The 20,069-nt window shown below is 34.1% G+C and overlaps 1 protein-coding gene across 2 annotated transcripts; it reads left to right on the top strand.

The window, feature by feature from the left end:
• The first annotated feature begins 1,967 nt into the window (after positions 1-1,967).
• On the top strand, positions 1,968-19,044 carry LOC106072288 (ubiquitin carboxyl-terminal hydrolase 22-like). Of its 2 annotated transcripts, none has more exons than XM_056020138.1 (13): positions 1,968-2,246; positions 5,317-5,449; positions 6,963-7,076; positions 9,138-9,239; positions 9,974-10,146; positions 10,799-10,946; positions 11,061-11,163; positions 13,286-13,452; positions 13,813-13,870; positions 14,593-14,719; positions 15,206-15,357; positions 17,596-17,745; positions 18,212-19,044. In XM_056020138.1, the coding sequence occupies exons 1-13, from the start codon at positions 2,127-2,129 to the stop codon at positions 18,252-18,254; spliced, it is 1,590 nt and encodes a 529-aa protein (XP_055876113.1). In that variant the 5' UTR covers positions 1,968-2,126; the 3' UTR covers positions 18,255-19,044. The 2 variants fall into 2 exon arrangements, with proteins under 2 accessions (XP_055876113.1, XP_055876114.1); XM_056020139.1 differs by lacking the exon at positions 1,968-2,246 and adding an exon at positions 5,170-5,188.
• Positions 19,045-20,069: the final 1,025 nt, after the last annotated feature.

Below are 20,069 nucleotides of genomic sequence, written 5' to 3'. Positions count from 1 at the left end.
CTCAGAGCCATACAGAAGGGTTGAGACGACTTGCAGAATAGTGCATGGCAGAAAACTGACAGACGCATTTGAAATCCAAACAGGAGTGAGAGAAGTTTTTTTACTCTATCCCTTATTATTTCTGCTTGCCATTGATTGGGTCATAAAGACAGCAAAAGTAAAGCAAGGTGTTCAAGATAACACACCCATTACAATCCAAAGTTAGTCCGATAAAACTTCCCTTTTCGATATAAAATCTAAAGCAAACTACAGTCACCTAATTCCAATAGCGTATTCAAGAGAGGTTATACATTTCTACCAGTGGCGGGGCTCCATTAATAAAGTGCAGGGAATAGTCATCTGCCGAAATTGAAAAACACTAAATGTGGCTCAACAAAGATGACTAAGACAGATTTAAGAAGTCAGTTATAGAGATCAGGTCTAAATCAAAGAATTCCTTTGCCGAACTGGGAGTCGACCCCTTACTAAGATTGTGACAGAGTGTCGCATGAGGTTTGCTATAATATATATAAGTGTGTGTGCTCATGTCTGTATGTCATTATAGCTTTATACTTGAAAATAAAAAAAATAAAAATAAAAAAACGCTTAATTTAAAATACTAGTCGACCGGCGGCGTACCATACGCCGCTCTTTTGCAGGGCCGGACTTAGGCCACTGCAACCTGTGCGACCGCAGTGGGCCCCGCACTTTCATAGGACCCGCGCTAATTCAAGGTGTATAAATTATTAAATTAAACCATTTTATAACTTAAAACAGATTTCCCATGCCCTCCTGTCGATTTACCAGGAGCTCCTGGAAATCTCCCTTAATTGTAAAATATACGAAAAAGTCCTTAAAATATATGGAAATATATACAAAAAATTTGTCATTTTTGGGTGTCATTCAATATGGAAAACGTCAATCCTACGCGCGATAAATAAAAACGGCACTAGGCCTATGCATTAGCCGTAATTGTGTAATCAGGTGAAAGAAGCTTCTCGCGCCTCAAACAAATGAAGAATTACTTGAGGTCAACAATTCTCTAAGATAGATTGAAATTCATTGAAACATTTGTTAATTCTTGCTATTGAGCGAGATCTATGTAGGAAACAGAGTTAGTTATTATGATATACTAAATGACTTTGCTACACGCAAGGATCGTAAAGCAATTCTGTACGTAGTAAAGAATGAATAAAATGCATAGACGAATTTATTTTCTAATTCAAACTCTTAAATTTCATTTATTGTCCGCTTCCCTTCCCAAACTTGGCCCCGCGAAATCCGTTTCGAATCGGGCCCCACAATGCTTAAGTCCGACCCTGCTATTTAGTGTTTGTAAAATGTTTTACATGTTTCGGATGTTCCTTCAGAGTTGAATATAAATTACTTTTTAGTCCAAACCTCCCGCAAGACGAAGGGGGATGGGAGTGGGCAGGGTTTGACAGTCCAGCGCGCAGCCATCCGTAGCGACTTGTGAATACCCACGTGTTCTCCCCCCCCCCTCTTGTTATTTCGTGGGGTGACTATCCGCAGAGATAAGAGAGTGATCTTTTCTTTAATTCTTGCTTCTCGTCCAAACTTTTGAGGGAAGAAGAGAATTATATATATATATATATATATATATATATATATATATATATATATATATATATATATATATATATATATATATATAGATTAGTGTAATTTAATTTATGGCTATTAATACGGCGCGCCGTAATTTATAAAATAAAAAAAAAATCTGCATCTACTTTTGAAGATTAAAATATGTAATTATCGATATGTATATCTTGATCTAGATCTAGAATCTAGAATATATATTTAACTTTTGATCAAGTTTTAACTGCAGATAGCCTACAAATAAATAGACGAGTAAACATGACATGCAATGAAAACTATAAATAAATAAATAATTTTTAAAAAGCTAGGTATTTTCTAGGGTAAAAATACTGGAATTCTGGGTATAAAAACAAAAGGTAGTAAAACCAGTGTTTGATTAGTTATAAGAGTGTCTAGAGTCTAGACCTAGCTTCTAGTAGAAGATATGGAAAAAGAAACAGATTTTTTTACCATAGGTCTTTGTCTATACATTTAGCAATGAATATTATCAGGACATTTTGTATTAGGAAATCTTAACACTTAAAAAAATGAGTTTAAATGGCTGTCAACATTTGCAAAATTACAAGGCAACAACAGGCACCGAAACTTTTAAAATAATTTACTCTTACTTCATAACTTGCTCTACTGCTGATGCTCGCAGAAAAAAGGTATGCCAATGTGACCAATGATGGATTATTGATGACATGTAGATCTATTTAGTATTTAGATCTAGATTAATCTAGGTCTAATCTAGATCTACATATACTCAAATCTATTAGTATTTTAAAAAAGTCTAAGTGTAATGATATATTGAGAATAATTGAGATATTGACAGTGAGATTGATTTATTGAATGAAGTCCACAAACTAGAGAGTCTAAGAGAGTGTGAATGTGAATTGTAACTCTAGACTAGAGAGAGATTCTAGATCAGTAGGAGTAGATTTCAGTATATGATAGATCTAGATTGTCTAGGTCTAAAGCTATTCTAGAATTCTAAAAATCTATTCCAAGATCTAGATAAGGTAGTAATAGTAGTAAGTAGATCTAGATCTCCTTCTAGGTCTAGAGTCTAGAGCTAATCTAGTTTATGATTTATCATTAGATTAATAAGATTTAGATATTAAATATCATTTGAGATCATGGGAAAGAATGGACTATGTGAGATGAAAAAAAAAATGGAAAGATTTGCAGACATGTGTGCCACAAGCAACTTAGTGATTGGAGGAACTGTCTTCCCACACAAACGTATACACAACAGAGAACCAAATAGACCACGTATGTATTGAGAAGAAGTTCCATCAATCTCTTCAGGATGTATGTGTCAAACGAGGAACAGATGTTGCTTCAGATCATCATTTTCTGGATGACAGAGTGAAACTGAAGCAAAGAAGACTTGGACTAGCAGGCTTACTACAATAACAAGAAGTACTGGGTCCCCAAGTCGTGCACCCACAAGGAGTGGATCTTAACAGACTCTTCAGAAGATCAAGGAAAGGAAAGAAGAAAGCATGTGTGAACAATAGTAAAGCAAGAGCAGCAAAAGGAAAAGCACAAAAAGAATATGCTGAAATAGATAGGAATGTCAAGTGTAGCATCAGAACAGACAGGCGGGACTACATTGAAGCACTGACAGAAGAAGCAGCCCTTCAGAACAGTACCAAAGACCTGTACTCAGTCATCAGAAAGATATCAGGAAAATTAACCAAGTCAGAGTGACCTGTAAGGGGCAAGAATGATGAAGTGATAACAGATAAAGAAGGCCAAAAGAAGAGTTGAATTGAGCATTTCCATGAGCTTCTTAACAGACCTACCCTGCAAACCCACAAGAGATACTGCAAGCTGCAAGAGACCTACCTATCAAGTTCAGTGCACCCACCAAGAAAAGATTTGCAGCGCAGTCAAGCAATTGAAGAATGGTAAATCCTGCAGCATACCATTTTAAGTGCTAAAAGGAGACATTGATTTCAGTGTAAAGTAACTCTACCCTCTCTAATGCAAGATATGGGAAAAAGAAGAAGTGCCACCAGAGAGAAAGGAGGGCTGCCTCATCAACACTCCCCAAGAAAGGCGATCTTAGTTCCTGCTCCAACTATGAAAGGATAACACTGCTCTCCATTCCAGGAAAAGTGTTTAACCGCATTCTGCTTAACCGATTGCAATATGCAGTAGATCCACATCTCTGTGATCAACAAGCCGGCTTTTGAAAGGAGAGATATGCACAGATCCTATAGCGACACTATGCATAATTTTGGAACAGTCCATGGAATGGAACTTCCCTCTCTTCATCTGTCTTATAGACTATGAGAAGATGTTTGAAAGACAGACCCTCTGGGGACATCTGAGACACTATGGAGTGCCTGAAAAACAAATTACAATTATCATCAGGAAGTCATATGAGGGGACGACTTGCAGAATAATGCATGGCAGAAAACTGACAGACGCATTTGAAATCCAAACAGGAGTGAGACAAGGTTTTTTACTCTATCCCTTCTTGTTTCTGCTAGCCATTGATTGGGTCATGAAGACAGCAAAAGAAAAGCAAGGTGTTCAAGATAACACACCCATTACAGTCCAAAGTTAGGCACTGAAAGATGAAAAGCTTCACCTATCTTGGCAGTCTCCTAGACAACCTTGGAGGAACAGATGCAGGTGTCAGAACCCGCATTGGTAAAGCTCAGTCAACTGAAACAACCTGGGGATCTAGGGAAATAAGCACCACCACAAAGATCAGGCTCTTTTTCACCATTGTTAAGCCAATACTACTTTATAAAACAGAGACCTGGAGAACCACCATGAAAAAAAATCCAGGTATTTATCAATACCTGCCTGAGGATATTCATCAATGAGGAACTGTGCCAAAGAACAAAATAGTAGCCTATTGAAGTAGATTTCCTTCAGAGACACTGGAGATGGATTGGTCACACCGTCTATAAGTCTAAGTCTTGATGTTTATATTTGAATTAGATCTAAAGTCTAGATTTATATATGTCAATTATGATCATATGATGCTAAAACTTAAAAACTAGTAAAACCTTACTGTAAATCAAGTGCTCCTAAATTTAATCATGTGCTTAAATCAAAGATTTTAATTTTAGGAGAGGTAATAATCTAGACTCTACTATAGACCTATATAGATAAATATGATACTGTGCCAAGCAAACAAAAGAGTACTCTTTGGAGCTAGATCTATATTTCTAAATCTCTGTACCTTTAGTTTAGTAGAGATGAAAACTACAAAAAAGAGAAACTTAACATTTCAAAGCTAAATACAAATAATTGAGTCTAGTTTCTAGTATAAATTTAAATATATGCAGTCACAGAGTCAGTTTGTTTATATTTTTTTTTTATCATTAAACTATTAAATAGCCAATTAGAATTTAATTTATATCTAGGTCTCTCTATATATATTATCTTTTTTTTTTTTTTTTAATTACAGCAAGCTTAAGTAAATTTATAAATGTTGTGAATGTTTTTTTCTTCTGAAGTTTACAAAAAATTGGTTCATAAATTCTGAATTTGCATAAATTGTTCAATTTTATTTTGTTGTTTTACTTTAACATCTAACATGCAATAAAAAAAAAAAAGAACAGACTTGGATGCAGCTCATACAGTTAAGTTTTTTTTTTCTTTTTAAGATCATGGTGTTATTGTTGGCAGTTTTATGTAAAATCACATTTCAACATGCAATGTTCTGTTTCACAATATTTTTATTAAACCTTCTTTGGTCATTTGTTCTAGGCTCAGATTTGCAAGTGTGTTAAATGTGATGTTGTCCGACCCAGACTACATGCTTGTTTGTCTTGTATTTACTTTGGTTGCTACGACTTGAAGCATATCCATGAACACTCACTGGAAAAAAAGCATCAGTTAGGTAAGTTATGTTTCATATAACCCAAAATGTGACTATATATATGCAATGTCAGGTAAGACTTTAAAAAAACCTGAGACATATCTTATTGTTTCCCTTAATAATTGGATCAGGATAGTGTTTGTCTATCATTAATTTATGTATTTTGTTTATTCAATTATACACAACAGGCTACATGTCAGTTTAAGCTCTCCAAAGGACAGGATGTTTAATGTAGCAGTAAATAGGTTCTCTTTTTTCTTTGATAAGGATCATTGTTATTTCATAATAATTATGAGTTATAGTAATATGCTTGCACAGATTATTTCTAAAACAAAGTTTAAAAATTGAGTTTCTCTCTAGTGACATGGAAAGTTTATATTACTCCATTACTGTATGTATGTGGTCTAGATCATCTCATCTATCATTGATACTTGTTAGTTCATACAAGCATTACTTAACTCTTTCTCTCTGTAATTATTTTCCTTGTTTCGATAGTATTTTTCAGTTTGCTCATTTGTATTTCACTATCCTGTTAGGGTTAAACTTTTAAAATGTTATATTTGAATTGAATTATATGCATGTTCTTCTTACACAATACTAATTAAAGTATATAAATCCAAAATCAGTTAGTTTAATTGGGGTTAAATCAACTTTGGCATCGTCAGTTAGGAGAGAAAGAGTTAACTTGTTGGTTTAGATCTATAATGACAAATATAACACTTTTTGCCTTACTAATTACTTTATTTCAGCTATTTTGTTTATTATTGCATGTTATTTAATACACATTTATAGACCTCACTACAAACAGCGATGTCCTTGCGAATGCCGATATGGACAGTATAGAGGTTTTTCGTATAGTCCAACAGTTAGGCTGAGCAGGGCATGTATCCAGTATGGGAGATGAATGTATGCCAAAGGCAGTCTTTTTTTGGTGAGCTAAAAGGTGGTCGACGTAACAGAGGTGCCCCACGAAAATGCTGCCAAGACCAGCTTAGGCTGACATAGAAGAGAGCACCTGGTTGCATGCGGCCTCAGAATGAGACAGCTGGAGGTCACTCACAAAGGCTGCAGGATACATATGTGAGATCAAAAGAAAATCCATAGCCGAGGACAGACACAGACAGTGAAAAGAAAATTTGAGTCGGCCACCTGCGGACAATGGGCCCTGGTTGTGGCAAAATGTGTAGGTCACAGCTTGGGCTGCACAGGGAGGAAGGTACTGCATTCCTCACTGATCCTCAAACTCGAAGACAAGCCTTATTTTAGATAATTATTATTGTACATACTTTTATATTTTCATTTGGTGTATTTATGGTCACTTCAGAATTCCGTTTTGGTCTAAGTTTTCATGTCATGTAAAATGTAATCTGCTGGACTAAGTTGAGACAAATGCACATGACTTTGATTTATATTCTTTTTGACTGAAATAAACATGGTTATAATAATGAGATCTTCCTTTTTCTTTGTTGATATGTACTTAAATACTCAAACCACCACATCATCTATTTTTTTTTTACTATACATGTTTTTACAGCTATAGATGTATCCTATGGTTCAGTTTACTGCTTCATGTGTGAAGATTATGTGTATGACCTAGAGCTGGAGGAGTTGTCAAAGACTCAGTGTCAAAAAACACCAATGTCATTAGGTGAGACTTCTTAGATCTAAATACAGGGGTCGTAGCCACCTTGAAAACCTGGAAAACACCTTGAATTTCATATTAAATTCAAGGCCTTGAAAAAGCCTTGAATTTCGTAAAAAACGGTGAATAAACCTTGAATTTTAAAACTGGACCTTGAGTTCTTTCCCTCCCGATACCTGATGTTTATTTTCGTTTTTTTTTCCCGGTTACATTGAGCTGACCAGTGACGACGCGTCTACACCGCCACTTGTGAAGCGCGACCTCGTAATTGAAAACGACCTTGGCTCAAGCAAGCATTTCACTTAGCACTGTTTTCCTTTCACTGTTACGACTGAAGACGTGCTAGATCTAGTCTGTAGTGACTTGTCTATAACTAGAGCAATTAGAAGCCTAATGTGAAGGCTACACCCCTCCGGGCCCTCCCTCGCCGAAAATCTTCTTCTTGTAACAGTAAGAGTGACTTCGCGTGGAAAGTCCGTATATCATCTTATCTTTGTCTTTCTGAGTATTTTATTAGATTTTGTATTTGGAGATTATGATTCAGTGTTTAAGTATAATTACTACCGGTACTTTACTTTTGAGTCTTCTCACGATCCATCCTTCTCATCTAGCTAGAAATAGTATCTAAATTTAGATTTAAGTTAGATCTAGTGAAGATAATTCGCGCTTAACCTGAAAACTCCGTGAATTTAAGGTTTATTTAAGGATCTAGATACAGGTACATCTAATGTCTAGATTGCTCTAGAAATACGCTAGATTCTAGATTTACGCTAAATCACTAGAATCTAGTGAAGATAATTCTCTCACAGCCGTTAAAAGTCCGCGAAGTTTAGTGACATTGAGTTAGAATCTATAGTCTAGATCTACAATAGATTCAGTGAAGATAATTCGCACACAGCCGTGAAAAGTCCGCCAATTTAAAGACTTAATTAGATCTAGACTGTAGAAGCAGTGACAGCCGTGAAAAGTCCGCGAAATTAGTGACTTAGACTTAGATCTAGACTTAATTTATGCTAATCCAATAGAATAGAGTGAAGATAATTCTCTCACAGCCGTGAAAAGTCCGTGAATTTAGTGACTTAAATTAGAGTCTAGATCTACTGTAGATTTAACTTAAATATTTCGCACACAGCTGTAGAAAAGCCTGTATAATTATTTTGGTTGTAATTTACTTAAAACTGATGGAAAGCAAGTCAACTGCTATAGTAAGAATGAAATATTTTTTTACAAATCTATGTCAATTTTAGAAAATTTCCAACTTCAGATTGTGACAGTTTTAGCTGAATTACATCTCATATTTTTAAAAAGTTATTCTTCTGTAGTGCAAGCTTGTGTGTGTTTTCTAATGTATTAAAATGTTGCATTTAAATGCTTAGGAAACACTAGAGATGAATTATTTTTTTTTTGGGGGGGAGGTATGATTTCAACTTATCAGCATACATTTTAATGAGGGTTTTTAAATTTAATATATATATATATATATATATATATATTGTTCTTTTTACATATTTATGTCATATGTATGTAAATATATATACATATATATTGCTTGCTATGGTGCGATGCATACCTTGAAAATCTAAAACTTTACCTTGAAAACCTGGAAAATCATTCATGAAATTGGCTATGAACCCTGTAAATAATAGCTTGAAAAACATGTTTGTAACTTTTCAAAAAAGTTTCCATTTTAGATATATGTCTTTTAAAATGTGTACAATGTGCATTTACTATATGTATAGTAAGTAAAGTTATATAGAGATCTAGGTGCCTGTTCAGCAAATCATATAATAATTAACATTTTTTTAAGGAATAATTTAATAATGGAGCTAATGTAGAACCTTAAAAAAAAAATGTCAGGTACCCATTTAAGTTAGTATTGACTTGGGAACATCCTCAAAACTGCAGCCAGGATTTAAACTCCAGATCCAAGCCAAGTTCTATACAGCTATCATCACACCTTTTTTAAAACTAAAAATGTATCTTTGCTAGTACGATATTTTCATAAATAATCATTACTTTGTTTATCATTTCAATATTTCATCTTTTAAAAATGATTTCTCTTCTCAGGTCTTAAACAGCGTTTTTTTCCTTGGGAGCCAACTGAAGAAGAACTTATTTTATTACGGTGTAACCCAAAGAGAAGAAGAGTGACTGAAGCATCTCATATAGGTATTTGTTATCTAATTACTTTCATTCATTTACAAAATTATGGCTTCCTTTTTATTATTATATCTATGATTTTTGTTGTTAAGCTTTTACAAAAAAAATTTTCTTAGCATCTCAACTTCAGTTAGCCAAAATTCCTAATTTTAAAACTACCTCACTCTCACTCTCAAGTCAATGTTAGCCAGCAACCACAGAGAGCCAGTGGGCATCAAGAAGCACAGACATATATACAGCACTATGTACAAAGAAATGACCAAACTAAACAATATGGATAGTATCTATTTCCTCCCTTGCAAAGAGCAATCTACAGTATTCCAAATAAGAACAGACAGGACACCCACCTTTAAATTATTACCTTACTAGAATAAGTACCATTTGCCCACCCTTATGAAACTGTGAATGATATCCTCTTTTAATGTCTCATTGTATAATCAACCTTAGGCAGCTATTTTTTCTTGGCACAGACTGCAAAAGAAGCAAAAAGCTGGTTAGAAGAAAGAATTCTATTAACATGCTTTTTGAAAATTGAATATATGTTTAACTAAACCTCTTATTTTTCCTGCTTTGTACTTTACTTATCAACCTCAGTCTGACAATTAGTGTAGGTCTGGCCACTTATTTTATCAATCAAACCTTTTTCCAAACCTTTTCTTAACATTTTAATTTCACATGTTGACCGGGTATCATTCTCACCCAGGCAGCAGCATCCATTGAACCTTGTTTATTACTTTGTTCAGGTTTACGTGGGCTCATCAATTTGGGAAACACTTGTTTTATGAACTGCATCCTTCAATCACTGACTCACACACCTATACTGAGAGACTATTTTATGGCTGACAAGCATGCCTGTCTAAAAAATGATGAGTCTGAACAATGTCTTGTTTGTGAAATGGCCAGACTGTATCAGGAGGTAATTGTTAGGCAAATCTCTTGACCCAAAGGTTTCTGGCTTAGAATGTTTACTTTGAATTTTTAGTTATTTTAAAGTGTCTTAATACTAGAACTCAACAACTGAGTAAGCTCAGTTTAAAATAAAATGTTAAATTTTTACAAAAAGTTATTCAGTGTGATGGTTAAAATTTAATTTACCTAACCTCACTCAAAACACCTTCTTTCACTTACCAATACTTAAAAGCAAACTGAATCATTTGACTCACATTTTGAAATATTATGTACTAGGAAGAATATTCAAATCATCACAAAAGAGCTAGAATATCATATTCATAGTATCACTAACTTAATTTTAGCGCTGTATTTAGCATCATAACTCTGTAGATTACAAGACATGTAAATCTATTTTTAAGCATTTTTGTACTCACAAAACTTAATCAGAAAGCTGTGTTAGCGAAGAGGCAGTGTTTACTTCCATATCAATATTTTGATTTAATGAAATTTAAATTCTAACTTGATGTCTACATTTCATTGAATCTTATAAGATTAATTAGGAACATTGTCTTTGTATTATTTTTTTTTTAAATACTTATTGAAAAGTGTCCATTGTCTATTTACAGGGTTAAAAATTACATTTTAATAGTTTACCAATAATAATCAATTTATTTTAGTTTTACTCTGGTTCTCGAACTCCATTCATCCCATATAAATTGCTTCACTTGGTGTGGACCAATGCCAGGCATCTGGCAGGTTATGAACAACAAGATGCACATGAATTTCTCATTGCTGCTTTAGATGTCCTACATCGCCATTGTAAAGGTATTCAGACCAGAAGAACATAGCACCATTGTTTAATTTATTCGCTAAAAAACCTTATCTAGTTTGATGTTATGCTCATATTTTTTTCTAAAAAAAAATATTTTTTTTCCCAAGAAATGAATGGTGTGAGTGGCAGTAATCCTCACCACTGTAACTGTATTATAGACAGAATTTTTACTGGTGGCTTACAGTCGGATGTCACATGTAAAAGATGCAAGTAAGTAGTTTGGTGTTGACATGATACAATGAAACATTGTTGTCTGAAATTATCCTTAATTTATTTAGAATAGATAATTGCTCAATTAAAACAAAAATATTTTTTTTCAAATGCTGTTTGACAAAAATTTTTTGTCCCTTTCATTTGTTTTCTGCCAAACTTTCCTTTACTACTACCTGTCATACTTACCATTTCTAATTATTTAGTGGCATAGAATCACTTTAAAGATTAGTGTTCTCATGTTCAGTATAAACATAAAATAACGAGTGTACAATCAAGATAAAAGAAAAAAACACTACAAAAAAATTTCTTCTCCATTTTATTGAAATGCCTTTTTTTTTTATAGTCTGGTATTAATGTGTCAAGTTTGTTCTAATAGTTATTCCATTTTTGGTATATGTTATTTTGTTTCAATTATTATAACAATAATGTTAATGGAAAACACATTATAATTTGCACTTCTATTTAGTTGGATCAATAAATTAATTTTATGATATTTCCATGATGGCTACTAGTAACATAGTAACATTAACTCTTTCTCTACGTAATTATTTTCCACGTTCTGGCAGAATTATTAATTTAATCTGATTGTTGTGCACTAACATGTTCTAATTAAAATGGTATAACTTTTTTATTTACAATCATAGAATAATGTTTTTGATATTGAATTAAAGGAAAATGAATGTTCTTGTTAGATATTACAAAATCAAGTGTATAAATTGAAGTGGGTTTTTTTTTTTTTTTTTTTTTGCTTTATGAAAAGTGAAAATGAAAATCTGAAAACTCACCAATGGACGACAAAAAATTTAATACAAGTCACTTAAGAAGATCATTTCTATTCCAGACTGAATTAAAGGCTATTTTTTATAATCCTTTTTCATATTTTCATGAACTAGAACTGGCACTCAAACAATAAAAAAAACTCATGGAGTACAAAACTGGAGCACATTCTCCAAGGTCACCACCAGAGAAAATTTATGAGAAAAAAACAATAACTTGCAACATTAAGTTCCAGTAACAAAATAATTACACTGTAGATGATCTATTTCAAATAAAAAGTGATTCATTTTTATTTACATAATGTTTGCCTGAACAAAAAACAACTTCCATGTTTTAACTGTGGTATTTAAAACAATCCATATGGATGTGCTGCACGTAACGACGAGTCTAATCCCATCATTGTAGTCATGGCCAGAAATTTATAAATTTCATAGTTAGAAACTGGTTTTCATTTTGTAGAAATGGATTTCCTGCGTGCTGGAGTGTTTATTTTTATTATGTAGTCTGCATAACTTTATTGCATTATCAAGATTATCAACTTTTGTGGAATCTAGTAGAGTAAAAAAAAAAGTCAAGCTCAGTTGACTCAGAATTTAGTAAGTTCGTGTTGACACCTGTACATACTACATTGCCTGAAGTAGATCTAGATTTACTATTTTAGTGGAAGGAATAAATCTAAAATTGCTTTCTGTTTTAGTACACATCTCTGCATTTTTCAAACTTGTTAAAACAGGCCTAGATCTAGATGTCTAGTTTTAGGAGGGGGCGTGGCAGGTTTATCAGCTGATGAACTATCAAATTCAGATCTAGAATCTAGATCTGACACTAGAACATCAGTATCACTATGATCAGATCAAACAAAATCACTGTCATCTGAATCAATAAGTTCTCTTACTTGTTGATCCAAATATAATTTAGATCTACAAGTTTTAGTAGATTGACCTCCTGAAGGCTCAGGCTCCATTTCCATTTTAACAAACACAAAAAAAAAAGACGACTTTCAGAACGCTCTATAATATTAAAAACATGTTGAAGAAGTAAACAGTGAACTCTTCTGCAAGTGGAAATCACGTAGATTTAGAATTTAAGCATTTAAAATTATTAAACAAACCAAGAATAGGAACGAAACAAAGATGTTTAACTGCACAGACGCCAATATCGTCGCTTAATCGGCTTTTACTAAAAAAAATAAATGCTATTGTCGCTTAGGAGAGAAAGAGTTAAGTCTTAGAATTACTTGTTCATTTGAAAGGAATCAACACTGCAGTTATGACAGAAAAGTGCTTAAGTAATTTTTTTTGTAATTCATATTGTAATGCTAATCTCTGAATGTGGTTTTCAGTAATGTATCAACTACTATTGACCCCATATGGGACATCTCATTAGATCTTGGTCCCGGACCCATCCATTCCTCTCAAGTCCTCTCCTCCATAGCAGCTGCTGCAGTCAACAACACCTCTACCTCACAGACAACTGCTTCCACGGAGTTCACTCATTCTCCAGCACCAGGTTGGTCATTTTTGTCAACTAACGATTCATGTCCTCATTAAGTATAATTGAAAATAAAATTTTAATTATGGTTTCATTTTGATTCTTTCTATATATTATAAATTATAATTGGTCATATATTTAAAAATAATTATTATAGAAACATGACTGTGGTATATATCTGTATATTTATATATGTGGTGCATAAAAAGGTTCTTACTAAATCCCTTTTTTTTTTTAAATACTACATTTAATTGATGAATAATCTTCATTGAAATATTTATTTACTTTCTTTTGTTTTTTGGTTTTTTTTTTTGTAAATGCAGCATAAAGTGTTTTACAGATTAAGCTTATTATTTAATCTTTTTTATCCTTGACCAGGCTTTACAAACAGTCCTGGAAATTATGAACCTACCTCTCTTGTTGAATGTTTGAAACGGTAAGAAGAAATCTAATTATTAAGCTGTAAGATATCCCTCTATTGTTCAAGTAGTTATCTTACTTGTATGTACTAATGATAATGTCTTTTATATAATAGACCTTATAAATTTAAATTTTGATGATTATAAATTCAAAACTATAGGTTAAGTATCAGCAAACAGAAAACACTTTATCAAATTACAATTGTATAGCACAATGTTATTTGCATGTTGAGTATCTATGCTTCTGGTTGGGAAGAAGAGAAAAAAATTTAAAGTAAAAAAAAAAAAAAAAAAAAAAAAAGTTAAATATTAAGATATCCCAAATGGATAAAGAGGCTAAGAAGAATATTCAGGTATATCAAATTGAAAAGAAGAGGTCAAGCATTTTCTCTTGTTTTAGTACCTCTCAGCATAACTTTCACTTGTCTTGAATTTCTTATTTGTGAACCTAAGATAAAAGAACTTGATTGCCAAACAAAATCCTGCTAGAACTTAGAAGATGCCATTTTTTAATGAATTGTTTAAAGTCAGCCTATGGTCTATCCAGCTTCGATGGATGCAATATAAATACAGGTTGTTTGTTGTTGTTCTGGCATTATGATTATAGAAATCTTAACATATTTGTCCTGTAATCCACAAGTCCGTATTTTTTTAATAGAAAAGTAAATAATCTTGTCATTTGTATTATGAAACAAAATCAGTGCAAAAACTAATGAGTTCTTGTTTGTCATGACTAAAGGTTTACAAAAACTGAACATTTAGGCAATTCAGCTAAAATCATCTGCAGTAAGTGTCATAGTTATCAAGAATCAACCAAGCAGCTGACTATGAAGAAGCTTCCAATTGTTGCCTGCTTTCATCTGAAGGTAGGAAATTGATGACCACTAACCACATTGAGCTCTGTCAGTAGTTAAAATAAGTATGATTACCATTACAGACATGCCTACCTGTATTGTATTCTAGAACCTTGTTAGGTCTTGTGTAACTTTATAGATATAACAGTTTTAATCTTTTTTGCCTTTGAGCATTTGTCAATTTGGCTCATTAATAATCATAACACATTGAAGCAGTTATTGACTTAACAAGCAAACAATTAATATTACAGTTGTTCATTGTGATTTTTAACAAAAATTCTATTCAGATCTTACAAATAATATAATTATGAAAAAATAATAATAAAAAAAATTTAAATGACCCAACTTGGAACATTATTAGACATTGTAATGTTAAATTGTTATTTTAGGGTGTAGCATATACTAAGCTTACTTGTCACTACAGAGAGCCATTGTCACTTCAAAATTCCAGTGTATTTCTTTTACTAACTACATTTTTGTTCTTTTGACTTTTTGCAGCGTTTTGAGCATTCCACAGGCTACCACAAAAAGATCTCAACGTTTGTTTCTTTTCCTGAGGAGTTGGATATGACACCATTTATGTCATCCTCCCGGAACAATATTAATGGTCACTCTGGCCCAAATTTACACTCAGCGTCTTGTGATAATAAGTAAGTCAAATTAGTCATTGGGCTGGGGGGGGGGTACTTTCATTATTAGTCAAGGGTTACAATCCTCAGTCTAGATGAATTTTTTGTTTTAAATGATAATATGGTCAAAAACAATTTAATATGAAAGGGCTGGAATCTTGTATATACCAGAGATAATAAGAAAATGTTATAACAAAATTGCTGTCATCAATATATTGTAATAACTTAAGTGAGGCAACTCAACAATGACATTGACGTTTATTTACACTGAGACATGACAAACACAAAGGGCATCTGCCTTGAGTACAGCATCTCCATATTGTCTCTCTCCTTGGGCGGAAATCGTTAGTCTCTTATGTCAACATCCGACTTGTCTGGTCACTGATAGTGCGCACCTTCTTTCTGCACTATCTTGGATGGCGGTGCGCATGGCAAAGTCATAACATTGCCCCCGTCTTAGCACTTTTCGTCCCCAAAAGAAACACTGCAGCTGAGGTTTGACAGTTCAGGTGGAGGTCGATCAGTGGGAGCCACAGGTGGAGGTCGATCAGTGGGAGCCACAGGCGGCAGGGAGCGTGTTCCCCACGAGGCCATCCGCATTGTTTTCTTCCAGTGCCGCTTTCTCTTTCTCCAGTTGACCAGGCTGTTGTTGCGATAATGACGTGGCCGTTTGCCACACAAAGAGATAGGGTCGAGCACTGTTTTCTTCAGCACAGCCGTTGATCGGACACGCTGTCTCAGCAGACCTTCCCGACAAACGCCTCTCAAGGGAGCTTCAGGTTCGCTTGCAGCCACGTTGCAAGCAAAGTCCAATGCACCGAAGTCATCCTCAGACAACAGTCTTACGTCCAGAAGATAGGTCTCTTCAGGTTTAAGTGGAAAATGTCTTTCTCTTGACAGCTCAGATTTAGAGTGATTTGATTGACATTCATCTATGCCAATGTCAATGATGATGGTAGAAGTACATATGCGCTGTTGGTGGTTTTCTTGGCATCTAAATTCTATGTGTGAAGCGCCGCACGTACAGTTCATGCTAAACTTCTGGATGCAGTTGTCAAGCTTCGAATTTCCCTCGTGAGCACCGACAGATAGGCAGAGGTCTTTAAGGTCCATAGCAACAGGCTTGAAAGCAGACCCAACGTTGTCTTGATCTGTCCGGCTCATTGAGGTAATGGTAACAGGAACAAACGCTTCAGGCACATAACAGACTTCAGTTAAGGTACTGGTAACAGGTACAACAGGAACAAATACTTCATTTGTCTCTTTCCGTTCGACTCGGTACATCCCGTTGAGATCATCACAGCAATCGCCATCACGTTTCTCGTCTTGAAAGTCACAACTACAAGACTTGCCCACAACACAGACACAGACGGCGCTCAAATCCCCAGCGTCTCCGTCACCACTGTTTGTGCAACCACAGTCTTGACCACGCAACTTCTTAACCAACGAGTCTACAGGCAACTGCTCCTTTACAAACGAGTTAACTCCTTTCAGCTGAGACAACATTTTATCTACCTTGTTCCCCATACTGTTAATTTGTTCACACATTGCTTCATTTATCTTGCCAATAAGCTCATAAATCTCCGGTTCAATTTCAAATAAGTAGGTATCTGGATCTTCGTCTTCATCTATCAAGGCTTGCCGGAGACGAGTTGTAAGCACCTCCTTGGTACCACCAATTATCTCATATCGGTTACGAAGTTCCTTCCTAAGCTCTCTAACTGAGAGTTGGTCTAATCGTTTCAAAGCTGCCATTGTAAATCCTACCTCCTCTCGTTGAGTTGCCTATAATCCCACTTCTGACAACCAATTGTAATAACTTAAGTGAGGCAACTCAACGAGGACATTGACGTTTATTTACACTGAGACATGACAAACACAAAGGGCATCTGCCTTGAGTACAGCATCTCCATATTGTCTCTCTCCTTGGGCGGAAATCGTTAGTCTCTTATGTCAACATCCGACTTGTCTGGTCACTGATAGTGCGCACCTTCTTTCTGCACTATCTTGGATGGCGGTGCGCATGGCAAAGTCATAACAATATATATATAAGATATGCAGATGCTTAGAAACATATGTTTTATAACATTATGGATCAAACTACTTGCCCTGAAGAATTATAGTTATTCTAATGTCCATTTCACTGTTTAAAAATATTCAGAATAATATTTCCTGTGCACAAGTCAACACTTTCTAGTTTAAAAAAATATACTATTAGATCAAAATGTTAGTTTTGCATTGTTGTTTTTTTACTCCTAGATATTCTCTGTTTGCTGTTGTGAACCATTATGGCACCATAGAATCAGGTCACTATACTTGTTACATTCGTTCCCTCAAAGAGCAATGGTACAGATGTGAGGATCATCTTATAAAAAGGGCTACAGCTGGTGAGGTACTCAATAGTGAAGGGTAAGTCACAGATGATGTAAGGTCATCTATTTCTGTGGACCACAGTTAGCAAGGGTGTCATTTGGCCAGCACAGTTGCCATCTTTACTTTTCGCCAATTATTGTCAGGGTGGACTCAGGGGCGCACTTAAGATCCCGAAATAAAAAATCCCATTCTTTACCAGGATTCAAAGCAGGGGCTCCTAGGTTCTGAAGTCAAGTGGTTTACGATTTAGCCACTGCACCTTCTTGTATACAAGGGAAAGGGTTTATTAAACTTAAAAAGTTTAATACAAAATGATAGACCATTAATCTATGGAAAGGTATCCGAATTCTCTTGTTTTTGAGGATTGTTTCTTAAAATAACTTGAATTCATTCAAAAGAGCAAAATTGACACACATACATATAAAAAAAATTACTAGTTTGTGATATAAAAAGATTTTGTAGTTTATTATATTGTAATGTCTTTTTTTTTTTTCTGTTTTAGGTACTTATTATTCTATCACAAGCAAGTATTGGAATATGAATGACTAATAAAGTCTTCTGATTGTGGAGATTTATTAATTAAAAGCTTAGCTACAACGTAGCAACACAAGCTGCAGTCTTCTTGTAATAAGTGTTAACAAAATGATCACGCAGTTGTAACACATAAATGAATGTGGCGATGTTTTAACTCCCACACCTAGGAGAATGCTGCAGTCTTCAGCCTAGCATTTACTAAATGTTCAATTATCTAATACTTACAAATGAATGTTGCATTCTGCTGTGAAGTATTTACACTTTGAACATAAATAAATGCTGCAATGTTCTAACACTGCAGTATTGCCTACATGAAAACAGAAACAAATGTATACAAGTATACATTAAGCTAAGTTGTCTTACTTTGTTATTATTTAGTTAAAAGTGAAAACTTTCTTTTGTTGTTGTTGTTGTAAGTCTTGTAGACCTACTGAACACAAATTGCTTGTATAAACCGTCCTGAAGATTTCTCTGTATGAATGCTTTTGTATTTAATTTATTACAATTCTGTAATATGGTGTTGCTTTTTTTTTTTTTTTTTTTTAAACTTCAAATCATTGAAACCATTTTATTTGGTTGTTTCATACCTGTATAAATCAGTCCTTGCAAAATATTAACCATGTTCTTTAGTATGAGATTACTGTTACATGGGTTCAAGACACTAGGATTTGTTATATTTAAGTTGTACTTACCTGTTATAATCATTCAATTATCAGATATTGTGTATATTTGTTATTCTGAATGTATTGCTCATTTTGTCAGTTTGAAATAGTCCCAGTGAAGTTTTGATACAGAACCAAGTCTTCTTGTTGCCTTGCTTTTTTATTATCTAGCTAGTATTTATTGGTGCATTTACTTAAGCCTACCAGAGGTGCTATTAGAAAATGTTTTTAAACAAATATTTAAGATACATTCAATTTTACAGAACACTGAGCTAGTGATTTTTAAAACAATGGTGGTCAATACTCAGCTGAGCTATTTTTCAATTCTGAATATTTACTTTCAAATGAAACTTATTCACTGCTGTATCACCATAGAATATTCAAATGCAGTACTGCTTTTTTTTCATTTATTATAAATCAAGGTAAATGAATTTTGTGCTGTTTTTAACTAGAAATCTTGTGGGTAAATTTGTTGAGAAGGATATCAAGTATTAGTTAGACTATCACTGTCACCTGTATGACATTGTGAATGTGCCTGATGTTCTTCACTTTAAATAACATGCAAGTGTCTAGTGACTACGTATCCTTCATGCAGACATACTTCATTTCTCCATTGCAGAATAATGTAGGCCATCATTTGTTTTTGTAGCTGATTCAGTTGTTAAACATTAAAGTTGAGCACCAGTGTTTCTTCTTCAAGCAATGCTAAGTAAATGTAAAGTCCTTGCGATCTATACAGCAAATGATGTAAAGGCCATCTGTTTCTTTGGCCAATGGTTAACGAGCAGGGTTTCGTGTGGCCACCACAACAACCAACCACCTATACTTTCCTCAACTAAGTTATGCTGGGTGGACTTAGGGACATCCTAAAAATCCCAGTCTTCACCAAGATTTAAACCCAGGACCTATTAGTTCAGAAGCCAATTGCTTTACTCTACAGCCACCAGAACAATTCAACTAACTTGGTGTCATCCACATACCTTTAATATATGCAGCAACTCCTCATGTTCTATAGACTTAATCAAACACTTTAAATTACCATACAATAAGTTATGATAATAAATCTATAATGAATAAAATCCATCATAAAACACTAGCCATCATTACAAGAAACTGAACATTTATGACATAAAATTATTTAACCATAGGTCAATATTTAATTCT

The sequence above is a fragment of the Biomphalaria glabrata genome, chromosome 2, assembly GCF_947242115.1.
Source record: "Biomphalaria glabrata chromosome 2, xgBioGlab47.1, whole genome shotgun sequence".
In the NCBI taxonomy this organism is placed as follows: Eukaryota; Metazoa; Mollusca; class Gastropoda; family Planorbidae; genus Biomphalaria; species Biomphalaria glabrata.
The sequence above is the reverse complement of the archived record's forward strand: the minus strand, read 5'-3'. Positions and strand labels throughout refer to the sequence as shown.